Here is a 24,179-nt window from a genome sequence, read left to right on the forward strand (position 1 = left end):
CCGGTATGGTATATGATTGACAACACGAAAATAGTACTTCCTTCGTCTCTTATTTAGTGTCTAGTACTCCATTTTAGATGGTCCCTTCATAAGTGTCCATTTTATAAAATTATAGGGTAAAAGTTGGTGTATTGTCTATTTTGTCTCTAAAAGTATATTTCATTTTGAAAAGTTAGTGAGTAAAAGTATAATGATGATGGGTAAATAAAGAAAATGAAGGAAAAAATTGATGTAAAAGGTATAATGATAATATTTTTTTAATAAATTAGAGTTATAGAGCAGGACATTTAAAAAAAGACGAAGGAAGTACATGATAAAGAGTTTTCTTCAACATAAATACATTTCGTAATTACACTTCGTTAAATTCAATTAACATGGTTTTTGATGTAATAAATAATCTTGACGAGATCTACGACACGAACAATTTTGATCACGAAAGTGCCCATGAATGGCAAACTGGATCCGGATCCTACTAAGGAGGAAAAGTCCATGTAGGGTAAAAGATTCGAGGCGACTCACCACCTAGGTTCAACTACTGTTCAACCCGTATCTTCTCTCTCCCGTAAATTTCTTTCACCATAACAGACGTCTCTCTCTCTCTTCCAACACTACCTCCCACCGACGATCTCTCACTGCTCGAACTAGTCTTTGGAGGTAAGCCTTCAATCACTTAAGCCCTAATTCAACGTCGATCACTTCACACACACACACACACACACACAGGCGTCCCAATCTATATCAGGCATCCGGTCAGCTCATGCGCACCTCGACAATACATCCCAATCTATACTGCCGTTGATTTCGTTATTATTTGGTTTTTTCGTCCGATTTAATTTTACGCCGTGACGAATTAGGGTTTCTGATTTAGGATCCTCGGATAATGGATCTGTTTCCGAACATGGGACATTTTTGGTATTGGGGTTAGGGTTTGCTTTTTGTCCACTGTGTGCAATCAAGAAATGCGGCGGAAGACAAAAATATCGACAGCAAAGAAAAGAAAGCTTTTGGGTGCTTTGTTTTGCATTCTTTTACCTATGAAGGAATTTTGGATTTTGATGAGAAACCCTAATGTATTGGAGAATGTTGCTCTTTCAGAAGGTGCTAGATTGTGTCCAAGCCAATTTTCTTTCACTATCTTTCTTATAGCTATAAATCAGAGTTGGAACTCGCTTTGTATGGAGTGTTTGTTAGGGGCTTATTCATTGCTGAATGCCTTGAGTTAATTGGATCCTTTTACCAGATCTATAGGGCTTTGAGAAGAAAAAGACAGTTTCTTGTGGTACTTTGTTTTGCATTCTTTCATCTACAAGGAAATTTGAATTCTGTTAAGAACTCAACAAATTGTAATGTTTCAGAATGTTGCTTTCAGAAGGTGCTGGATTATGACCAAGTTCACTTCTTTCACTGCCTTTCTTAGCTACGAATGAGAGTAAAACTTACTTTGCATATTTACGGTTTGGGGTTATTCATTGCTGAATAACCCAAGTTAATCGATCTGTTTCCGAACTCGGTGTATTTTGAGTATTAGGGTTAGGGTTTTCTTTTTGTCCACTGTATGCAATCAAGAAACGCAGCAGAAGAAAAAAATAGCGACAGTAAAGAAAATAAAGCTTTTTGGGTGCTTTGTTTTGCATTCTTTTGTCGATGAAGGAAATTTGGATTTTGATAAGAAACCCTAATGTTCTTTCTCTGTCTTTTTTAGCTATAAATCAGAGTTGAAACTCACTTTGTTATAGAGTGTTTGTTTGGGGCTTATTCATTGCTGAATGGTTTGAATTAATTTGAGTCTTTTACTAGATATGTAGGGCTTTGAAGAAGAAAATTAAAGTCTCGGGGGTACTTTTTTTTTTTCCCTTTTATTGGATAACTCAGGTGTCTGGGCAGCTTACGCGCACGTCGACTAATCTTGGGGACCAATCCCACCGCCCACTTTGCGGAGGTCCCAATTAAAACCAGAGCAAAGCTCTTTTAGGGGTACTTTGTTTCACATTCTTTCATTTGTAAGGAAATTCTGTTAAGTTAAGAAGTCGTGATGTCTCAGAATGTTGCTTCCACTACCTTTCTTAGTTATCAATGAGAGTGTAAACTCACTTTGCATATTTACGGTTTGGGGTTATTCAAATTTTTTTTTTAATCAGCTGGTTTGGGGTTATTCATTGCTGAATGCTTTGAGTTAATTGAAGCCTTCTATTAGATCTGTAGGGCTGTGAAGCTCACTTTTTGATGGAGGGTGTTGGAGCTGATGCTGCCTCAGCGGCGGCGCCTTTGAATCAATGGAGGCATGATGTGTGGAAGCTTTTCCAGTTCTATTTGGATAAAACTACACCTCATGCAGTCTATAGATGGGTTGGAACGTTTGTTTTAGCATGCCTTTATGCTCTGCGGGTTTATTACATTCAAGGATTCTATATTGTTACCTATGGCTTGGGTATCTACATATTGAATTTGTTGATCGGGTTTTTGTCGCCTCTTGTTGATCCTGAGATGGAGCCTTCTGATGGCCCGATGCTACCGACAAAAGGTTCTGATGAGTTTAAGCCTTTCATTCGCCGTCTCCCTGAGTTCAAGTTCTGGTAATTGTACACTCTGTGTTCCTGTCATTTTTATTTCGGTATGTTCTTACATCATGTGACGAGGGTACTGTAATTTGGGTGTACTCTTTGCTATTTCATCATGTGATGAAATAGCTTCAGTTTGGGCTATCTCATACGGAAGAAACCTATTACTTAGAGATGAAATAGTTTTCTTTTGGGCTGTCAACGCTAACCTGTCCGCAAAATTTTCCTCTCCCGGTCTACCCCCCCTTCTCTCGAAAAGACCTTTAGGATTTGAAGGGAAGAGATCCACAGCCACTTAGTATTTGCTACAAGTTACAGTCCAATGGTATATTGAAACAAACAATCTAAAGCTCAACTCTGCTGAATAGAAAGATTACTATGCTTATATAATCTGTTGTGTTTTTCCACAATTATTGAGTTAGGCCTGTAATATGATTTTGTTTTTAACCTTCGTTTCAGTAAGAATATTTAAGCCCAACAAAGGCTTCTTACAAAGTTCCAGGAAAAGAAAAAATATCTTGATCTTATAAGTTTTATGATCGATCCATAGCCAATATCCTGCAAATATGAAGAATATCAAAATACATTGACTCGTAAGAATAATTTTGTGCTAACGGCATATTAACTTAAAATAAATGTGTAAAAGGACTGGCAATGTACTCTAGTCTTTCTTGTGCATGGTAGAGTTCCTCACAACCTTCGTTCGGCCATCAAGTTTTCTTCAAATGCATCGGGCCCATTGTTTTACTTTTAGGCTTCCAAAGCGATGACTAATGCATAAAGTGAGTTTTTGAATTAGTTTCACTTTGTTGTGCTCATGTATATGATTTATTCTCCTACCATTGTAAATTGTTATAGCTAATAGCAGGAGAATGCACACTTTGTTTCATCTTTGTTGCCTGTGCAGTTAACTCATCATTAGCTTCTAGGATGTTACGGCATGTGCCATTTTATGTCATACCTTTTACGTGCAGTTAATGAGTTACCTTAGCTGGGTCCAAACTTTATCTCTTCCATCTGATTGTCCAGTTTTTATTTCATGTACTTCTTAAGTTTTAATGTCACCTGACTTGCCTCTTGTGATACGTTATAAATGCGAGGAGACATCTTATTTTCCTTTCAATGCATGTTAATCCGTTTCTTTTTCTCGCCCCATTTATATTTCTTCATTGTCCGATCCTATGTTACCAGGGAACTCTACTACCCTAGCAAATTACGTTTTGGCACGAACGTTTCAAAACATGGTACCCTACCGTTCGTTTTGGAACGATAAATTTAGCGATCCAAAGCAATCCCCTTGGCTTTCCCCAAAATATCAACTTATAATGGTAAAAATAGAGAGAAAATGGAATTTCGGTGGGAGAAAGTGTAAAAAGTTCAGTCTTTATACTCCTAGAAATGTGTTTTGTATGAATAATTTGACAAACAATGTTTAGTTGCACTGGATGTTTATCACTTGGAAGAGCAAATTCTAGTTTTGTTATCTATAGAAGTCTACCCCTAGTGTACCACAATTTAAGCATGTGGCGTACTGCGTTCCCGTTCCTCGTACCGGAACGATCCCTGTTCCAAGTAACATAGGTCCAATCTATGTATGTCTTATCAAGATCCTATTGAAAATGTGATTTATCCAGATATACCTTCGCAGTTAACTCCTTTCGTGTGCCTTGAATTTTTGCTTCTGTGCCACCTTCTATTAGCATATTGCATGTCTCCTTGTCGACTTTACATTTTATGTGCAGACTATTTGGTAATTATATTTTGTTTGAAATGCATGTTTCATGGTGTTTGCTTTCCTCTCTGGTTGTCTTTACTGGCTTTAACCGTCGTTGGGTGGTTGATGCTTTGTTCTTTGCTATTGATTTGTTTCTGAAAACCTTTATATTCATTAACTCGGCGGGCTGCTAGCTGATTTCTCTCTGGGCCCCCCTTCATTAGCTTCAAGCATTTGGTTTTGTTTACTCCTCTTCTTGGCTTTTCTTTTCTATTCTTTTTCCATGTGAGGAATGTGGGCTTGTTTTTTGTTTTTTGTTTTTTGATCTATAATGTGAACTTGTTCATGTGGTGTGAATAAATGTCATCTGGATGTTTCTGACTACTCGAGGCACCTAAGTTATTTCTGAATATGCAAACATGGAGGTAATTAGGATATTTTCTTGTTTTCTTTTCATGCTTCCAGGTATGCTATCACGAAGGCTTTCTGCGTCGCATTTCTCATGACCTTCTTTTCAATGTTTGATGTCCCTGTCTTCTGGCCTATATTACTGTGCTATTGGGTGGTTCTATTTGTCCTCACAATGAAGCGCCAAATCATGCACATGATCAAATACAAATATGTCCCATTGAATATTGGAAAGCAGGTGAGCTTCAAGTTTTTTGAAATGCTTATTTTCCCATCAAAATATTGTGGTAGTACTATTGTCCGCATTTTTTTGCTTTCAGACTGCAATTGTAGCAAATCATCCTGCTTGAAGATATTGTTGGTTTCTCTGTTTAATTTTTCCGTTTCAAATTCTCATTGTTTGTTTTCTCTTTTTTCGCTTTGTTTACAGAAATACGGTGGCAAGAAAAGTTCTGCAAGTAGCAGTGGCTCCCGTGCGGACTAAAAGCGTTGCTGGATCTAAAGGCCAGAAGATAACTGGGGAAAAAGCAGACTTTCAGAAATATTCGTTGTTGTATATTTACTATTAATTTTGGGCATTTAGTATAATGGGTTTCAAACAATGGAGTTATGAACATGTAGTTGCTGAAGTAAAACTTGCATATACACATGCTATCACGATTCAATTCTGTTTAGATATTTGCCACTTATTGTTTTTTGGTAGTCTATGCAAGTTTTATGTAGCGAGAATGCGAAAACGTGTTGAAGTTCTGGCTTCCCTTTTCCAGTGAGATCATGTTCCCTGGGTAGTTTGGAATCTTGGTGATTTCCTTGCCTTTGGTTGCTAGTTCATCACCCGTTGGTATTTTCTGCCATTGTCGATTATTTTCTTGCCAATACTAGACAGTATTGACTGGTACGACCGGTATCTTACCAACCGGCGTTTGAGCTGAAACAAAATTGGAAATGTAGGCTACGGGATACGGTCAATACCGGCGTTTGAGCTGAAACAAAATTGGAAATGTAGGGTACGGGATACGGTCAATACCGGCTAGAACGGTACGGATTCAAAACATTGATCAGGCAAGACAACCTTGATCAGGCAAGAATGGCTTGACAATGGGTTTACCCTCCTTTTTCCAAAAGCATTTGCACAACAGGGGCTCTTCCTTTCTTTGTTTCTTCCCAATGATGGGTTATTTCTTGTATTAGTTGAGTTGTTGGGCTTAGTTAGTGTCTAGGGCCGGCTCAAGGATTTTTAGTGTCTAATGTCTAATAAAAAAAAGTGTGCCCTTGGAGAAAAAAAAAATTTGGAAGCTCCAATCAAAAAAAAAAAAAACCACCTCGGAAGCTTAAAAAATTAAAAATGAAGAGAGACCTGCACAGTTAATCAGTTATACAATTTAGCTGGTGGTTGTTTCTAGGACCAATGACCTCATCTCTCAAAATACCAAGACAATACTTGTTCTTCCAATGGTGAACATGCACTGGACTACTGGTGGTGCTGCTGGTGCACTAGTGGCGTGGCCCGTGGTGCCGAGTGCGGTGATGGTGAGCCGATTTAGGAAAAGAGAAGAAAACCCTTCTTAGTTTCGTTCAATTTCAAGGCCCTTCTTAGAAAATCCTTCTTCATTCTTCGTTCAAATTATTTTTTTTTCGATTTGGGCAAAAACGTGAGACTCAGATGGTTTTATTTGTTTCGAAAATTAAATAGACCATCTAGATCTCCTATTTACAAAAGTGCCACCGAGTTTTTTTTGGACCCTTCTTTCATTGGAGCCGTGTGGGCCTTTATTTTAACTTGAAATGGGCCATTTTTTCCTTTTATTGGGCTAAAAAAGACTTCTACTCAAACCCAAATAGAAAAATTAGTAGAGTGTCCTTAAAATTTAGCATTTTTTAGATGCCCAAGGCCCAAGCCTCTTGGGCCTTGGAGTTGAGCCAGCCCTGTTAGTATCTCGTGATTTGTATTTTATAATTCATATAATATATATTTTATCTCTCCTATTGATTGACAAAAAAAAATTCAGACCACTAACATTCATATATTCTATCAATATGATCTCTCTTATTGAGATTGACAAAAAAAATCCAGATCACAACAGAGAAACTACCACCAAGTTTCATCCTCAGAAAACCTGATTAAGGTACATCAACAGTGACATACTTGGCATCAGTGTTTTTGAGCCCCAATGCCTCCAAACCAAATAACAGTTCAATCTCAAATTCTGCGTGACCTCCCTTGACAAAAGCAGAGTGGCCGATCAATATTTCATTTTTATTCCTCTGCAAAAACAGGAAAAGAAAAAGAAAAAGAAATGGTACTTCTGATATCTTTTACAGCATCCGTACATCTCAATTCACAAGACGAGAAGTAGGATTGGGAAGATTTTCTGCCAAGGCCGTAGGGGTCTTTACTTAACTCGCAGACTTCAATAACAATGCCCCAACTGACCTTTGACATTCTCCAGAACTTGTTCCTCTGGCTGTCTGTCAATGGACCGGTTAGGATCTGAATCTGACATGAATGTGTAATCCCTAAATTCATTGGTAAGGGAGAACCCTCACACAAGTGTGTCTAAGTACTGGCTAATTGTAGTGTATTTGAGACGCGGATACAGCTTTGTCCCATCCACACCGTCTGGTGACTCGATATCAAAATATGTCTGATCTCCTTTTACAAACACACCGTATATGAAAATCATGTTCATGTTGTCTGGATATGGAGTCTCTGAAATAAACGAGCGAAGAAGTGTTAATACAAACCTCAAAGCACGAAAATAGTAGCAGAAAATAGTAAGTTAAAACAGAAAAAAAAGAAGTAAAAGAACTAGAGTTTAACAATACTTGTGCGAGTACAGCAGCTCGTTGCCATGAAGTCACTAAGAAAGCCAAACCCTGTTTTTTTTTCTTGAACGGCTTATATTTAAAACTTTTTTTGAACGGCAACCAAACACGGATGCCATCCAAAGATTGCAAACGAACCCTCACCAAGTATCAACAGGATGTTCAATTTCAGGTTAAATGTGATGACATTCCCAAAAGTCGTAGATAATCCCTTCACAAAATCATACAGAATCATAAAGATGACTTCTTCCTACTTTTGTCCTGATGTCTGTGATTTCGGCGAAATTACTTTATCATGTGAACTTGCACGTGACATGAAATTTAAAACATTTTTGTAATTGTTGTGCAAAGCAACGGGGGAGTTTTCACTTAGCAATAAGTAGGTAGCATTCTCTAAGTCAGCTTGCAAGTTTTTTTTTTTTTCTCTCTCCCTTCTGTTTTTGGTAAATACAACAACAGAACCCATGTAGTCTCCGATCATTGGGGGTATGGGCGGGGGAGGATTGGAGATAGACCTAACTTTTGGCAATATGCACAAAGTGGTTGCTCTCAAAATACCACTGAATCAGTGGCCCCCCTATACCTGTTTTGCTGCTAAACCACGCCCCCAAATCAAAGCTAAATGGCATCAGAGAGGGCAGGCCTAGAGACCCAATTCAATTTATGTGCACATTACCATGCTTCATTGATAGTCCAGAGCATCGGTATGCACAATCCCTATTTCTGGTAAATAGCAAGCAAAATTTGTGAATGGTAGATGTGCCTCAAAAGGACTGGAATACCTTTAATTTTTTTGAGAAGCTCCTCCTCTGGCACATAAATCTTCTCAAGCTTCTTCCCAATCTTGCTCTCCCAAAGCTCAAGCAGCTCATTCATCGAATAAACATTTCCTTGGGGCCTCAAGTGGACCGCCTTATTCAATGTCCGTGGATCATCCACTGTACTGATGGTAAAGGCAGCAACATCACTCTCCTTCATAAAAACACCTACCAAAAAAAAAAGAAAAAAAAAAGAGTGACATATGAAAAAAGATCAAAATTACTTATATTTCCTACTATTGCCCCTTATTGTTCCACTGAGAAATAAAAGAGGTACTTTTTATCAAAAGACCTTTTACATTGCCATCTCCAAATATCGTGAATTTGTCCCTCGGAGGGGTCTTTAGTCCTGGCTGCACTATTGATGGAAGCAAGTAGCTCGTAAAGAAGTTGCAGCAAATATAGGTGTGCGGAATGCCCTCAGCTTCTACAAGATGTCGAATTTCTGCTTTCCTAGCATAGAAGTTGTGGTCCAGACCAGATATCCGTGCTTTACTTGGATCTAATCCGAACTCTGATGGAATGAGCCTCTGTGTTAATCCAAGTTAGTAGGTAGCTCACTTGAGAAAAACACCATTGGTGCACAATACAAACTTCCATTGTGTGATTCAATAAACATTTTTATTTCCCCTAAACTATAAATGTGAAAGAGTTCAAAAAAATCCAATCTATGTCCAAGGAGATTCTCTCCATGGTATGGTCTATGCATAAGTGCATTCAGAGAGTGCATATTCTATAACATGACTGATTATGAAACGATTCAGTATTTATTTGGGACCCTATTAACTTGAGTCATGCTCAATTCATAGAAACTTAGAACATAATGTCATTTTCTGTGATCATCAGAATAACATGAAAACGGAAGCATAAAACTAAGGATTTTATTCCCACTATGTAGGTTTTTTAGTACTACAAGTTGTGCAATTGAAGTCGAGGCAAAGCCTAGTATGGACTGGCCTCAAAAGAGTTCATAGCACTTGGAAGGTTTCAAACCCAAGACTTTAGGAGAGAGTAAACACATAAGTCCCAAGCCTTGACAATTAGGCCAACCCCTTGGGGTAGAGGTCATGCAGGTAATAATCAAAATTCAGGTTCAAGACGACCGCAACAAAATTAATCAGATAGTACAAAGAACTTTTAGCAGAAAAAGTATGTCAAATGGACAGGTATACACAAATAGCTAAGATCGTAATGAACGTGTTAACAAAATGACCAAACAAGGGGAATGATGACCTTGATACACCCAGCTTGTTTGATAGCCGCAACGAGGAGCTTCTGATCGAGGACTTGTTTAGACGAAACAGCACAAATCACGACTTCCACTTGCTTGATTGCTTCAATGAGGCTCGTCTCATCTTGCAGCGAACCCTAAAATTCACAAAAATCAATCCCTTGAGGCTACAAGAAAAATGAGATAGACCAAAAATAATTTGAAACTTAAAATTACCCATTTTTTCCTTGGCTAATTCTTTGCATGGATGACATACTCGGCAAGGTCTACAAAATGAACGATTTTGATTATTGTTGCGGGCCCAAGGCCCAAAACTGGACACCCACAACTACCCAAAGAAACTGCCAAGGAGAGGGAAAAAAATGTCACCCTATTTTTCTTCTCCCTTTTTCTACATGCACATCTCAGGTTTCATTATGGATAAATCTCAATCGAAGATTTTTCACTTTTCCTCTTTTACATAGTAATTTTTTTGATCAATCGATATCCGGGATCATTTACATTATGTACGAATTATAAAGTATAAACCCAGAACACTATATCAATTAATTAAGCCCAACAACTCAACCAATACAAGAAATAAACTCATTAAAAAAACACAGAAAAAAAAAGAAAAGAAAAGGAAAAGCCCTCCTAGAAAGAACGTCCAAACGGAGGTGGGGAGATTCGAACCCCGACCTCTCCTAGTGAGATGCAAAAGTTATCACTAAGTGAGATAGTCCTAGTTGGTTCTCTTTTACATTATTGAAACATACGATTTGCGCACGCGATCCTGAGCGTCTAGTGCATAATTAGAGAGAGAGAGAGAGAGAGAGAGAGAGAGAGAGAGAGAGAGAGAGGAACCTTGAGAAGAGTGGCGCCGGAATCGGAGAGGGATTGAAGCTTGAGGGATTTCAGGGGATCGCAGAAGGCGGAGTCCCTGACCAGGGCATACGTGGGATGAGAAGCTTGGAGGCTGGCTTTGGCTATTTCGAAACCCAGATTTCCAGTCGCTCCAACTATCAGTATCCTGCTCTTCTTCTCCATTACTCTCTCTCTCTCTCTCTCTCTCTCTCTCTCTCTCTGTGGAGCGGGAGTCAACTACCGTAGGTGGCCAAGTGCAGTTGTGTGAAATCTGGCTTGGTCGTGGGATACGTGGGATTCGTCCGATCAAGTTGATTTTTGTGCGTGAACATGTTATTTTACGAGTCGTACAAGATAAACGGTTTATATTACTGCATTAAACACTTGGTAAGGTCCATAATGGACGGTGGCAAAAAACCCATGATTTCCACCTAAGTCGGACAGAACTTAAACTCGAAGAAAAGACTATATTCCGTCACCTCGGTCGGGATTGAAAGTAAAGTTTCATATAATGTTAAGAGTATATTAGTTTCAATAAAAAGCTATGGAAAATGAAATCTGGATTTTATTCACCAAATTCAAGTTTTCTTTGCTGAACCAACCCCTCATTGGTAGGAATGTTACAAATATCGATCAACCGGATCCTTTAGGCAGTGGAAGATCAACTTACTATAATTTTCTGAGTGTTTGCTCAAAAAAAAAAATTTTGGACACTTAATTTTAGTAATTTTTTCCACTTGAAAATATCTCTTGGTTAAAAAAGAAACTTTAGTTTTTCTGTATTTACTTCATTTTGGACATTTCTCGTAATATTCCCGACAATTGAATGAAGAATTAATGGAAAAAATAAAATTAGGTTCCACGACTATATTAACTATTCAAACAATATGGACTACAATCCAAGTTGACATATATTGTGGTTATCCGCGTAAGTTCAGGAATTCACCTATAAAATAGGAGTGCTAGGTGCAAAGAAAATCACAGCCGTTCATGTACACTTTAAGGGTATTTTCTTTGCCCATTTTTCTTTGCACCTTTGAGCAATTCATGTACATTTTAAAGATATTTTCTTTGCATCTAGCATTTCTCATAAAATTAGATTTGTTGATAGAGTTGATATTGAAGGTTGGACTTTAAGTGAATTTTAATATATTTCGAATCAAAGTACATGGGCCTCAATTATTATTATTTTTTTGGATGAGTTTGTTTAGGGGTTGTATTTAAGTGGTGTTTACTATTTTTGACAAACACAAAAGTCCCAAGACGCCTCGATGTTGGCTTTCCTTACAGTTTTAGAGTAGTACTCAATGCATAAGGTTTTGGAGTTTGATCTCTGTTGTTCTGAAAATTTCTGTGCCTCTGGGTAACCATTGGAGTCCAAATCAACGTAAATTTGGCTCTTTTTTTTTTTTTAATGCTTACATAAGATCTTAGTTTTGGCAAACACATATATAAAGACCCGAGACGCCCGCAAGCGAAGAGCTGCCGGCATGGTCTCAAAGCTTTAAAAGAGTACCCAATTCACAAAATTTTTGCTCTAAGCACAAGGTGAAATGATCTGAAGGACCATTCGGCAGTAATGTTGTAACATTTGATTTAAAATCAAAGTAAACGGGGTTTAATCTTTTTTGAGCTTACATGGGAGATATATTTGATTTTAATGAGTTTAAATTCGGTCCGCTGTCGAAGAAATTTTGTGTTTTCCGACACGTCCATTTTGGGTCCTACCGTACTACTTGTAGCAATAAGAATCATTCATCTTGTAGAGTCTACATAACCGCTGCCGAAATTTTTCAAGAGTAAGCTTTGCCTCTCCATCTTTCGATAAGACAAGCCCACCATTATTCCGCCATCATATCTCCTGCCACCGTCCTCATATCAATCCAACGGGGAAGCATACCACACCATCTGAGCTCACCGGCTAAAAGATGGATGGTAGATTCCCCTTCCTTTTGGTACACCGGATGTAACGCACTAGCGCAAAATTTTCCTCTTGTACAGCACTTCCATAGATGGCACTATATCATGAACAGCTCTCCAAGTGAAGTTTTTAATTTTTCCCACAGACGAAGAGACCACACGCTACTTCATATTCGCTTCATTTGCTCTCGGTTACAGCTTTCCACAACCTCCTTCTCCCATACAAGAAGTATCCTTCTAAAGGGGAGAAAAAAATACAAAGACAAGCAGATGCCTGGAAATCTGGAGAAGAGAAAACGAGTACGAAGAGAAAATATAGAGAGAAACTGAAGAAGAAAATATCCCTAAGTAAAGAAAAAACAGAGAACTAATTCTATCATGTACGTGAGAGGTGACTACCATGTGAAGCACACGTACTTGCTCAAATGAAAAACAGCCGAGCATATAGTGACTGCAATACAAAAGTTCATCAGTAGCACTAGTTTTTAGAAACAGTACCCAGACCATACTAGCTAAAACGAAACTACTATCAACTCAAAAAGATGTTAACGGACTATAGTACCAGCTAGATCGCCCACACTTTCTTTGATAACATGTTGGAGTCGCTCCCATCTTCTCCACAGCTCCCAAAAAACACACTTCTTTGCGGTGTACCTGCAATGACCATGCAACGAGTACCATAGACAAGAAAGGCTAAAATTGCCCACAATTTCTCAAATTAAATGTTGTAGATAGATACTTTACTTTCTGGTAAGATGGGAAGAACTCCTGTTTTCAGCTCACCTGTAATGATCAAGCAAATTGAAAGATGGATCACTAATAGAAATAAAACAGTGGAACTAAATATCCTCTCAGAATATTTAACACCACATGACTAGTTTAACTTTTTGCGCTGCATGGTAAACTAAATACTAACGTTACCCATAAGCAATAGTGAAGCATAGAAGCTTCTTCCTACAAGTTACTTCATGTGCCAAAGATAGCAAATTCCACAATTTGCCCGATTTTGCACACACACGAAGCCGCACAGTCAACAATTACCCATGCTACAAGTTGTAGCATTTCGCAAGTACTTACTCTACAATCATTAGCATGGACAAGCAGAGATTCCAAATTTATACTCCATCCGTTTCATTTTGCTGGTCCTTTACGGGATCTCTAACCGTTAAAGGGGACATGTAATTAACGCATGTCTTCCTAAAAAACTAAATGTGATTTCCAATATTGCCCATATGTTACAACTTTAAAAACTACTTGCACAGTTGCTCTTCAATTATGAGGGTCAATTTTGAAAAACCTAGACAAGTTTTTCTTTGACTATTCAAAAAGGACTAACGTTTTGGAACGGTCACAAAATGGAATAGTGGACAACCAATGTGGAACGGAGGGAGTACAAGCAAAGTCCATTAATAGAAACTTGTATAATAAATCCCGATATTGATAGCAGCTCTGTAAATTACTTTCTACATTCTGTCTTTGATTTCTATGCATGAAGCAAGTTTCATTTATCTTTACTTAAGCCCCTAGATTCTCCTTTTTGGATTACTACAGAAGCCTTACATAATATCAACAACAATTATGAAAATCAAAACTCGTACGGATTACGAGCCATATTATTTCCTCGATGACTTTTCTTTTGACCAAGAAATCCGATACAAGTATCTAAAAAAAGCTGAATGTATTTGAGATAATAATAAACTATAAGGATCCAACACAAGTGTGATGAGTCAATGACCCAAAAGCCACAACCAAAAGAAAGTTGAACTCCAATTGAAAAACCAGACACATAAGGTTCTCATTTTAAGAAACCTACACAACGGCGTCCTCGATGTTCTGTCCATTGGAGTTTTTTATTTATTTCATGATTGAAAATAATCGAGTAAGGTTTGCTTGATTACACGCGCAGCTACCAAATGCATTGTTGCACTAAAACATTATCATTATAATCGAGACCAAGGGGTAGATAAGTTGGCAAGGATTCCTCCAACAGAAGAGGAGGCCTCAGGTTAAACTCTTCTTAACCTCTTGGGGCCACCTGGACAAGATCTCATGGTTCTCATGGGGTATTAGCTTTGCCCAGTCTGTGTGTGTGGTGAGACCGGGATGTACATAGACCTTGGGATTAGTCGAGGTCCGCGCAATCGAGACCAATATAAAATGAATAGTAATGCTCGATAGAGAAAGGTAATGCATAAGAAATACGATCGGAAAATAAGAATTGGGATGAAGACCAACACAAGAAGATCAGATATATACAAAGCCAAGTTTGACAAGGTAATCATCTAGCAAACAGAAAATCAGTCCAATTAGCAGAGACCATTGTGAGCCACCATCCAGGTCTGAACCATTTGCGATTTAACAAGCATGGGAAGTTGGGAACATAATACAATTACGATGAAAGAGGAAGATAGATTGTTGCATAGCTTTGCATCTATTCCAGGATCTAACAATCCCAAGTCCTAAAGTAGTTACTTTAAAGGTGGACAATTTACATTTCTTTCATAGTTGACAATTGGCATGCAGTGACGTAGCTCATAAAACTTCATTTGATTATCAAGGACCATCTTGCTCTTTTATGTAATTATAAAAAACCATAACCCTAAATAAAAAAACAAGAAAGAAAATCATTGGAAGAATAGGTTACAAAATAGACGTTGGAGAACAAACTCAAAGGATAAAAATGGATTGAAGACAGTCTTGACTTCTCCTCCATGCATCCAACTTTTAGCATCGAATGAAAACTCGGAATAGGGGAATATAAGTTGTATTTGGAGGAGATATTTATTAAAGAGAACCCTGATGGCTTTACTTACGTTGCACATATAAGGAACAGACAAGTGTATCAACGAAGCAAGGAACCATCTCAGTATGTAAATACATAGAAAAAGAAAATCAGGCTCTGATGGATCGAACATCCACAAAAGAATGAAAGGCATGCAAAGAACTAATAAATTTTCACCCAAGATACCCAACACGACTTCCAAAAGATCTGTGTCTATAAATGGGATAAAAATGTCCATCCTCGTAAGGCCATAACTCCAAACCATGTGGATCAATCAATTCATCTTGACCTCCAAATATGAAATCCGAAGTTCCGAACAAAGATCAGAAGGGGGAACTACAAGCACTGCCAGAGTATATGCTAATTGACCGAAGCTTTTAATATGCCTTGACATTATTGTTTAGGGCAAGTTTGGCCTAACTTTCGGGTATCACGAGTACTTTTAATATGCCTTCACATAATGTTTCCCGGCCTTTGACCATGAAACCTGACCTAAGAATTATCTACATACTGAATGTATGTAATTTTAAGGATCCAACAAAATTGCCATGAACCAAAAAGCCAGAACCAAGAAAAAAAGGTTGAACCCCAGTTGAAAAACAAACACAATGCTTTGTTTGGATTGGTGTTTGAATTTTTTTTTGAAAAATAGTAGGGGTAATAAGTGGAGAGAGATAGAGACAGAAATGTTGGAAGTAGGGGGAATTTTTTGAAAAATTCTTTTTTGGCAAAAACTACACATTGGCATCCTGCATCTGACCATTAAAGTTTTCATTTATTTCATGACCGACAATAGTCGAGTAAGTTTTGCTTGATTACATGTGACAGCTGACAAATGCACTGTTGCACTACAACCTAATCATCATAATCAAAACCAACTACAAAATTAACAGTAACACTCACCAGAACAAAAATATGCATAAGACATAGAAGAAGATTGACACGGAAGATCAGCTAAACAGAGCTAAGTTTGAATGTAATCATCTAGCAAAGAAAATCAGCCCAATAGTGTCATCCACAGTCCAAGACCTTTGCTTTTTAACAAATATGGGAAGCTGGGAACACAATATAACTGCGATGAAGAGGAATAGGAAGATAGACTCATGCATAGCTTTGCATCAAATCCCAGGATTAACACTGCCAAGTTCTAAAGGAGTTAACGTATAGATGGAGAATTTCCATTCTTTCATACTTGAGAAAGTGGAGAGACTTCTCTGTGTTCCCAAAGTTTTGCATTGAATGTCAAATGAGAATATGGGATTCAGTCATAACGTAAAAGATGGGGGAGAGATCTAGTGAAGAGAAACTGTATGGCTTTACTTAAGTTACATAAATAAAGAACAAACAAGTGCTTCAATGAAGCAAGGGACCCTCTCAATTTGTAACTACACATATTAAAGTCAGGCAGAAGATGGCTCTGAAAATGGAAGAATTCGCACAGACTACATCTCCATAAACAAATGAAAGACTGCGTAAAGAACTAATAACTTTTCACCCACAGCCTTCTACAAGCAAAGTCCATGAATAGAAACTAAGATAATAAAAAAATTCTTGATAATGATAGCAGCTCTGTATTATTACTATGTTTGGTCTTTTTTCTATGCATGAAGCAAGTTTCATTTGTTTTATTTAGGCCCCTAGATTCTCATTTTTGGATTACTACTGAAGGCTTACAGGATATCAACACCACTTGTACAGATCAAAACTCAGATGGATTATGAGCGATAATGTTTCCTGGATGGCTTTTATTTTGACCAAGAAATCCAATAAGCTGAATGTATATGAGTTAAGAAGTAACTTTAAGGATCCAACACAAGTGCAACGACTGAAAGCCACAACCAAAAGAATGATGAACTCCGGTTGAAAAACCACCCACTTAAAATTTCTCATTTTAAAAAAATTACACACTGGCATCCTCCATGTTCTGTCCATTAGAGTTTTAATCTATTTCATGATTGACAATAGTCGAGTAAGGTTTGCTTGATTACATGTGACAAATCCATTGTCGCACTAAAACACAATCATCATAATCGAAACCATCATGAAACTAACAGTAATGCTCACCAGAACGAAGGTAATACATAAGAAATAAGACGGGAAAATTAGAAATGGGACGAAGACTCAAACAAGAAGATCAGAGATACAAAGCCAAGTTCAACAATGTAATAATCTAGCAAACAAAAATCAGCCCATAGACAGCTTTCCAAACAGATACCAAACACAACTTCCAAAGGATCTACGTCTATGATTGCGCAAAAAATGCCCATCCCCTAGCAAGGCTATAACCCAATACCATATGGACCAATCAGTTCAGCTTGACCTTGACATATGAATCCAAGCTTAGATGCAGGAGGGAACTCCAGGAACTACCGAGTATGCATATTGGTTTAGGCAAGTTTGGCCTAGCATCTCGGGCTGTGAGAGGAATTTTTAGGGCAAGTTTGTAGACTAGGAGTTTCTTGTGTTGTCTCTCAATAAAGAGATTATTGTATTTTGGTCTGTCTTTGTGTGACCCTATGGGTTGTGTCTCCCACTTCAGTGTATCCTTCTATAGGTAATGAACAACTTATATACGGAAAGAACATAAATGTATATTCAAAAGATAAATCATGCGCTAGCTGCACAAAGTTTTACTCATGTAGAATAGATGAAGATATTAGTTCCATGAGACAATATGAATAATAGAATGAATTTGCACAATAACACTTCAAAAAAAAAAAAACAATTCACCTGCAATAAGCAAAATATAGAGAGAGACTTACAATCATTTCTTTGAAGCAGGGGGTTTCGACTTAAGCCAAGTTGGGAGCGTAAACATGGGCATATGATCCGGCTGAAACAATTCTACCGGCCCACATTTACCATTCTCCAAGTCCTGCACACCATCACAGAAGTCTTCCTCTCCATAAAAATTATAACATGTGAGAGGGAAATAAATGCAGTAAATAAATGCAGTTCCCTTGGAGACTGAAAGACAGCAATCATCACCAACAAAGAACACCTGATCATTCACATGATTAACCCTTTCCCATTTTTTGTTGGTTTCATTGAGCTTATATACCTCCAAGTGAACAACACTCTTTGAGCCCGGAAACTTATCAATCAAATAGAGATGATCATCACCCGATTTCACAAGAAACTTAATCTGACCACCACGGGGGCCACAGCCACGGCCAGGCAACGGAGGCACAATTTGCTTAGCCTTCAAATCAGAATCAATCACCACAGCCCCTCCTTGGTAGTCCACAGCATAGAACTGGCCCCTGTGATGAACAACATCATTTTACTTGGATTCATCAGAAATGGGTATCCATTTTTCATCTCCGAGCTTGTAGAAGCCTAGTTTTCCCTGATTATGAATGGCCATGACCGCGTAATCATCACCACCACTCCAGGGGGACGAAGACACGGCCACTCTCAATATGAGAGTGGACTTGAATTCTTCGGCCAGGGTGGCATCCACTCTCAAACTGCTCGATTGTTCCATCAGAGTCTTGATCCTGATCGTAGTCCAATCTTCTTCGTCTTCCTTGTTGCTCCCCGTAGTACGAGCATCCTCATGGACGAAGCGGATGCTGTAGGCTACACCGATTTGGGAGAAGCGCAAGTCGAGCAAGTTGAGCGACTTGGGAAACCATTTCGGGATGCTGTCGGTGGAGACCTTGGAGAGGGGGTTGAGAGGCTTCCATTTGCCCTTTTCGGCATATCCTTTTCTTCAACCCTAAGCAACCACGGGAGGGAGGAGGATTTGGATGACGAAGAAGAAGGAGAAGACGGGGCAGGTTGGAGGAAGTAGATGGTGCTTTGGGCAAGGGAGAAGCGGCCACGGAGGTTGAGGTTGTGGTTGGGGTTGGGGTTGGGAGAGATGGGGAAGGGAAGGCTGAGAGGGAAGTGGAGGGTTTCCTGCTGTTGCATGAAGGTGGGGATCGAAGAGCGCCATGACTTGCAGACGGAGCGGAGGCGGAGCGTGTCCACACGAGCGGCGGCGGCGGCGGTTTTGTTGAGGCATTTGGCGATTGTGATCAGGATTTCCCTCGTGAGTCGAGACCATTGCTGCTGCTCCTGTGTCGTCTCTTCCATTCTCTTCGTCAACTTCTCAAAACCCTAACAAACAAACAAAAAAGGAGGTCCTCTTAACTCTTTAACTCAGCAAACCAATTTCTACTTAATCAAAACAAACACAAAGCGTAGGAACAAAAGACATGCATACCCGGTACTGTTGGCACAAAAAGGAAACCTTGGGAAATTATTTGTGTCACATACTATAACATTGAAAGGATTTTTTGCATCAGACCGTACAAGCAGACGCACTTGAGAGTGTTTTTCTTCCAAAATTACGTATCTCATGTCAGAGGATGTGCTTGCGCACGCGAGTGCCCTAGGCGCTAGTGTTGAATAAGTGGGAAATCACGTTGAAAAAGGAAAAAAGAAGAAAGGGAAATCATGTTCAAAGAGATAACTTACCGAAGAGAAACGAAGTTAATTTCAAATTTAAAAATTATGTATTTATGTAAATAATTTTTTTATCAATATGAATCTTATTTGATAGATCTCATCGAAATTTTTTAAACGATAAAAAAAATTGAAATATTAATTTTATTTTTGTTATATTTAAATTAAAAATTACTTTCTTTTTTAAGAGTAAAAAAAAAATTTAGAATGAAAGCTTAATTAAGGGGGCCTTATTTCTTCACCCTCCTCCTGTGGTGTCCTTTACAGCCTGTTTGGCAAATGGATATAGCAATGACCCGGATGTAACAATCTGGGTGCTTTTTATATCTGGTGTTTGTTTAGTTAATTTTGGCCCGAATGTGATATCCTGGGATATTCTTATCCTGCTGCAGGGGTATGTGGTTCTAATAAACGCTGATGCTAAGGGGACTGATCACCACCATACCGATGGAATGCCGACAGGCACGCGGAACTCATAAAAACACTAGTGGTTCTGTGAAAAATTAGCTCAATCCGATATGTGTAGGTGCTCGATCCCAATCTTTCAATCTGAAAAATCAGAAGATTGGATCGAGCATCTACACATATCGGATTAAGCTGATTTTTCATACGTCCACTCGATTTTTTTAAATCATTGAACGACTCACATCATCCGCGTAGGACTCAAAATGGATCCCGCGTGCCTATCGATACCCATCAGTATGTGGTCAGTTCCAAAACCAGGGTTCCAAACTCAGCCTTCAACATCGTTGTCTACTTTTTAGAGTTTCATTCATTCCTTCCCTAAACTCAAATCTTCCTCCAAAATCTTTATTTTTATTTTTATTTTTAAACCATTCGTTAAAATATTTAACATTGATCTCATTCTGAAGATATTGTGAATGCCATTTTAATGATACCAATTTCGTATACATCACGTCTATACGTACACAGTTTTATGTGTATATAGATTTGGAGAACCATCTCCATGTTTTGAAGGTCCTCGATATATGGAGAATCAATTTCAAATGGAGAACCAATATGAAGATGGTTGGAGGGGCTAAGGGGACAGCATGCGTGTTGTGTCAATTCAAGCCACCCATGCTTTGCAATGAATGGCTCAAATTGCATCTTAGTCGAACAACAATGGACAATCGAGATGCAAACGGTCCGGATCGACCCAACACACATGCTATCCCTAAGGGACAACACGCACTCCGAGTTCATATTATTTATTCTTTGGTTCTCCATTTAGGAGATTTAGGTAATGGTTCTCCAAATCTATAAGCATGAGTGACCGTTTTAGAAAAATGTATTATTTTTCAATTGCTTATATATTTTAATATGAGTATTAAAAAATATGCAATATGAATATTGTTTAATACAATTTTAATTAGTTCTAATAAACAAAGTTTTCAAAATCACATAAAATTTCATAAATTGAAAGATATAAGCATTTTAAAATGACACGAAGTCTCAAAAAGATAACTCATTTTAGAACGGAGGGAGTATAACTTTAAAAGGTCACTTTGGATTTATTATGCGAAGGGTTGCGCAAACAAATTATGTGACAGAAGTGATTGTCTCTCACCAACGATCATCCATCATCGTCATTTTCCATACTTACATAATGGCACTAACTCAAAAGATTTTTTTTTTTTTGTCAAAACGATAACAGGTAATATTATAGATTCAAGAAATGGTACATAGAGAAAACTTCATCCCTAAACAAGGGATCAAGTTTAGCATAAAATCAAAAGGTGCAAGTCGGTGCAACATAACTATAGATTTTTTTTTAATATGTACATAACTATAGATTTCAAATCAAAAGGTTTAAGATAATTGTTCAATAAGCATATCTTAAATTTGGATTTGATTATTACATAGGGTTTCGGATATTGAGTTTGAGAGCTCTATTGGATGGATTTGAAATACATTACTAACGGCAAATCCACGCTATGCATGAGCTAATTAATTACATTTTTATTTAACTTATGATAGGCTGTTTAAATTAGGCAATTTATAAAACATGGAGACACACTATTTTGAATAAGTTTCTGGCTGTTAAAAAAAAATTGTCTAAAATAAATTTCTTGATCCATGAATGTAAATTTTAAACTACCGTACTAATTTATACAAATGAACGATTTATGAGAAGCTAATTTTTTTAAAAAGAAAAATCTTACGTATTTGTCTTTCTTGTCAAAAGCGATCGATGTTAACATTTGAATAAGAACTTCCATGCTAGCATAGGTGGAAAGTTCACCTCCTCTCTCAGTGGAGGAGTTCGAGCCCCGCGAGAGCCGAAGTTGGATTTAAGGGCTATGCCTCTGTGAACTAACACAATAACATCTCGCTAACCCCCTGATATATATAATATTGAAAAAAAAAAAACCATTTGAATAAAACCTCCTCCATCGTGGATTGGAGCTCAATAGATATTCTTAACCGCGGATAGACGTGTCGAACGGTGCTCGACACGTTTAAATGTGGCACAGGCACGGTTTCAGACGGGCACGACACGGAAGTGGGCCGGACACGGCACAACACACCAAATACCAATTTAATACCGAAAAAAAATTTTAATTGTTTATTTTATACTGTAACATAACATTTTACATTTTTTGTGTTGATAAAATTTTTACACTTTTCGGAGTTTTTTTTCTTTTCAACAAAACTCGGTTGGAAATGTGCCGACATGTCATGACACGGCACGACACGATTAAAAAACGGCACAATATAATTAAGTAAATGGACCGGCACGACACGATTAAGTAAATAAACTGGCACAACATGGTACGAAGCACGGTTGGCAGGATTGCTCTGCCATATTCTCGGATGAAGTGGCAAGTGGGTTAACTTTCATTTGCTGCTTGTGAAACGGGGATGCATAGGAGGCTTCACCAATTTGTGCTTGCTCATATAGCAAGAAACGTGGCTTGTAGTGTTTGTGACCCCGCGGGCCGTTCGGCTAAATAGTCACTTGGCTTATTTTTTTGTTTTTATTCAATTTTTTTTTACATTTGTTAGTTTTTTGTCAATTTTGAGGGATTATTGCTTCTTCATGACAAGAGAAATCTAAAAAGTAAAAAATTACGATCAAAATCTAATTTTTTTTGAATAAAAACGAAAAAATTGGCTTATTGGCTTATTTTTGTCTTTATTCAAAAAAATTAGGTTTCGATCATAATTTTTTACTTTTTAGATTCCTTTCGTCATGACGAAGCAATAATCCCTAAAAAAATTCACGAAAAACTAACAAATGCGAAAAAAATTTGAATAAGGACAAAAAATAAACCATTTGACTTATTTAGCCAAACGGCCCAATGCATGTGGTCATTGTGTGAAGAGATAAATGCATGCTTAAGACACAAAAAGGAGGGAGGAAAATTGGTAATTAAGTGGTAGCCAATACTCAAAAGCCTTAGTAGCGGGATCTTTTATGCCGAAAATTTCTGTGCCTCTAAGTCGAGGGGTTTTTCGACCGTTGGGTTATGTTTTTTTTTTTTTTAATATTTTAATTTTAACGGCAGAAAAGTCTCTCGTCACAGAGACACATGAATTTTCGACATAGAGGATCCTGCCCCTGAGGTTTTTGCTTTAAACACAAGATGAAAAGATATGAAGGACCACCATTTATTAGCACTAATGTTTTCGTCACCATCGGAGTCAAAATCAACGTAAATTTGGCTTAATACTGTATTTTTTTAAATGTGCTTATATAAGATCTTAGTTTTGCTTTGAAAAATTAAAAAAAAAGATCTTAGCTTTGGAAAGCACGTAAGGACCCGAGACGCCGGCAGGCAAGAGTTGCCGGCATAGTCTCGAAGCGCTTTAAAATAGTACTCAATTCACAAAATTTTTGCTCTAAGGGGTAATGTCGTCGTCACATTTGATTTGAAATCAAAGTAAATGGGGTTTAATATTTTTTGAGCTTACATGGGATATATATTAATGAGTTTAAATTCGGTACGTTGTCGATGAAATTGTGGGTTTTTCGCCGCCCTCATTTTGGGCCATACCGTACTATTGTAGCAATATGAACAATTTATCTTGTAGAGACCACATATATAGTATTTTATTCTCGCAAACAATAGTTTGATAAGATATTGAAAGGTATATCAAAATTGAATTTTGTATTATAAAATGGACGGTGGCTTATCAAATGGATGGTCTGAATGTCTGCTTTAAAGTTAAATTGTCCATGATCGTCTAGTTTATAAACACAAATTCAATTTTTTATATACCTGTCGATATCCGATCAACCTGATTTTTTTGCGTGAATAGACAACTTTACAAACCCTACAAAATGACCGATTACTACAATCAACGACTTGTTGCCATCAAGGCCTCACATCTTTAAAATTGTAACGCCCCGAATTTTGAGAACGTTAAATAAACAATTTCATTGAAAAGCTAAATGGAGTCCGACTCATTATTACATCATATCTCTCATGGGAGTACTTTTATTACACAAAGGAAGGGAAACTAAGGTTCGTAACTACAGCTCCGCTTACTCTTCCATCCTAACCAACTCTTCGGCTCTAAAAGCTTTCAAGGCGTGCAGCTCACCCTATTCATCTACCAAGTCTGACACATTATACCAGCGTCGCCGCCGATATAATATGTCAGGGTCACCAAAGGTAAC

General features: G+C 37.8%; 2 protein-coding genes, 1 long non-coding RNA gene, 1 other non-coding gene and 1 pseudogene across 5 annotated transcripts; 1 reads left to right on the forward strand and 4 right to left on the reverse strand.

The window, feature by feature from the left end:
* Positions 1 to 449: 449 nt before the first annotated feature.
* Positions 450 to 5,450, forward strand: LOC131325193 (protein RER1A-like). Of its 2 annotated transcripts, none has more exons than XM_058357308.1 (4): positions 450 to 654; positions 2,195 to 2,573; positions 4,738 to 4,918; positions 5,111 to 5,450. In XM_058357308.1, exons 2-4 carry the CDS (start codon positions 2,224 to 2,226, stop codon positions 5,162 to 5,164), a joined length of 585 nt encoding a protein of 194 aa, XP_058213291.1. In that variant the 5' UTR covers positions 450 to 654; positions 2,195 to 2,223; the 3' UTR covers positions 5,165 to 5,450. The 2 variants fall into 2 exon arrangements, with proteins under 2 accessions (XP_058213291.1, XP_058213290.1); XM_058357307.1 differs by having other exon boundaries at positions 478 to 654; positions 2,203 to 2,573.
* A 1,255-nt stretch (positions 5,451 to 6,705) lies between these two features.
* On the reverse strand, positions 6,706 to 10,615 carry LOC131325192 (probable pinoresinol-lariciresinol reductase 3). Its single transcript, XM_058357306.1, has 5 exons — positions 10,399 to 10,615; positions 9,558 to 9,692; positions 8,617 to 8,854; positions 8,289 to 8,492; positions 6,706 to 7,390 (listed from the first exon to the last, which is right to left on the reverse strand). The coding sequence occupies exons 1-5, from the start codon at positions 10,579 to 10,581 to the stop codon at positions 7,224 to 7,226; spliced, it is 927 nt and encodes a 308-aa protein (XP_058213289.1). The 5' UTR covers positions 10,582 to 10,615; the 3' UTR covers positions 6,706 to 7,223.
* LOC131328133 (small nucleolar RNA snoR100) lies at positions 8,091 to 8,198 on the reverse strand. The gene has a single exon (XR_009200413.1). It is a non-coding gene; the product is annotated as a small nucleolar RNA snoR100 (small nucleolar RNA).
* A 1,337-nt stretch (positions 10,616 to 11,952) lies between the features above and the next one.
* LOC131325200 (uncharacterized) lies at positions 11,953 to 18,037 on the reverse strand. Its single transcript, XR_009199610.1, has 2 exons — positions 17,863 to 18,037; positions 11,953 to 12,600 (listed from the first exon to the last, which is right to left on the reverse strand). It is a non-coding gene; the product is annotated as an uncharacterized LOC131325200 (long non-coding RNA).
* A 13-nt stretch (positions 18,038 to 18,050) lies between these two features.
* Positions 18,051 to 19,239, reverse strand: LOC131327523 (putative F-box protein At5g60060; annotated as a pseudogene).
* Positions 19,240 to 24,179: the final 4,940 nt, after the last annotated feature.

This window comes from Rhododendron vialii, chromosome 5a (assembly GCF_030253575.1).
Source record: "Rhododendron vialii isolate Sample 1 chromosome 5a, ASM3025357v1".
Classification (NCBI taxonomy): domain Eukaryota; kingdom Viridiplantae; phylum Streptophyta; class Magnoliopsida; order Ericales; family Ericaceae; genus Rhododendron; species Rhododendron vialii.

Bases quoted from the DNA above. Each gene is read 5' to 3' on its own strand.
- LOC131325193 (XM_058357308.1), top strand. From the start codon at position 2,224: ATGGAGGGTGTTGGAGCTGATGCTGCCTCAGCGGCGGCGCCTTTGAAT. The intron at 2,574-4,737 runs GTAATTGTACAC...TCATGCTTCCAG, and splicing joins CTCCCTGAGTTCAAGTTCTG to GTATGCTATCACGAAGGCTT. The intron at 4,919-5,110 runs GTGAGCTTCAAG...CTTTGTTTACAG, and splicing joins CATTGAATATTGGAAAGCAG to AAATACGGTGGCAAGAAAAG.
- LOC131325192 (XM_058357306.1), bottom strand. From the start codon at position 10,581: ATGGAGAAGAAGAGCAGGATACTGATAGTTGGAGCGACTGGAAATCTG. The intron at 8,855-9,557 runs GTCATCATTCCC...GGATTAACACAG, and splicing joins AACAAGCTGGGTGTATCAAG to AGGCTCATTCCATCAGAGTT. The intron at 8,493-8,616 runs GTCTTTTGATAA...TTTTTTTGGTAG, and splicing joins TGGAGATGGCAATGTAAAAG to GTGTTTTTATGAAGGAGAGT.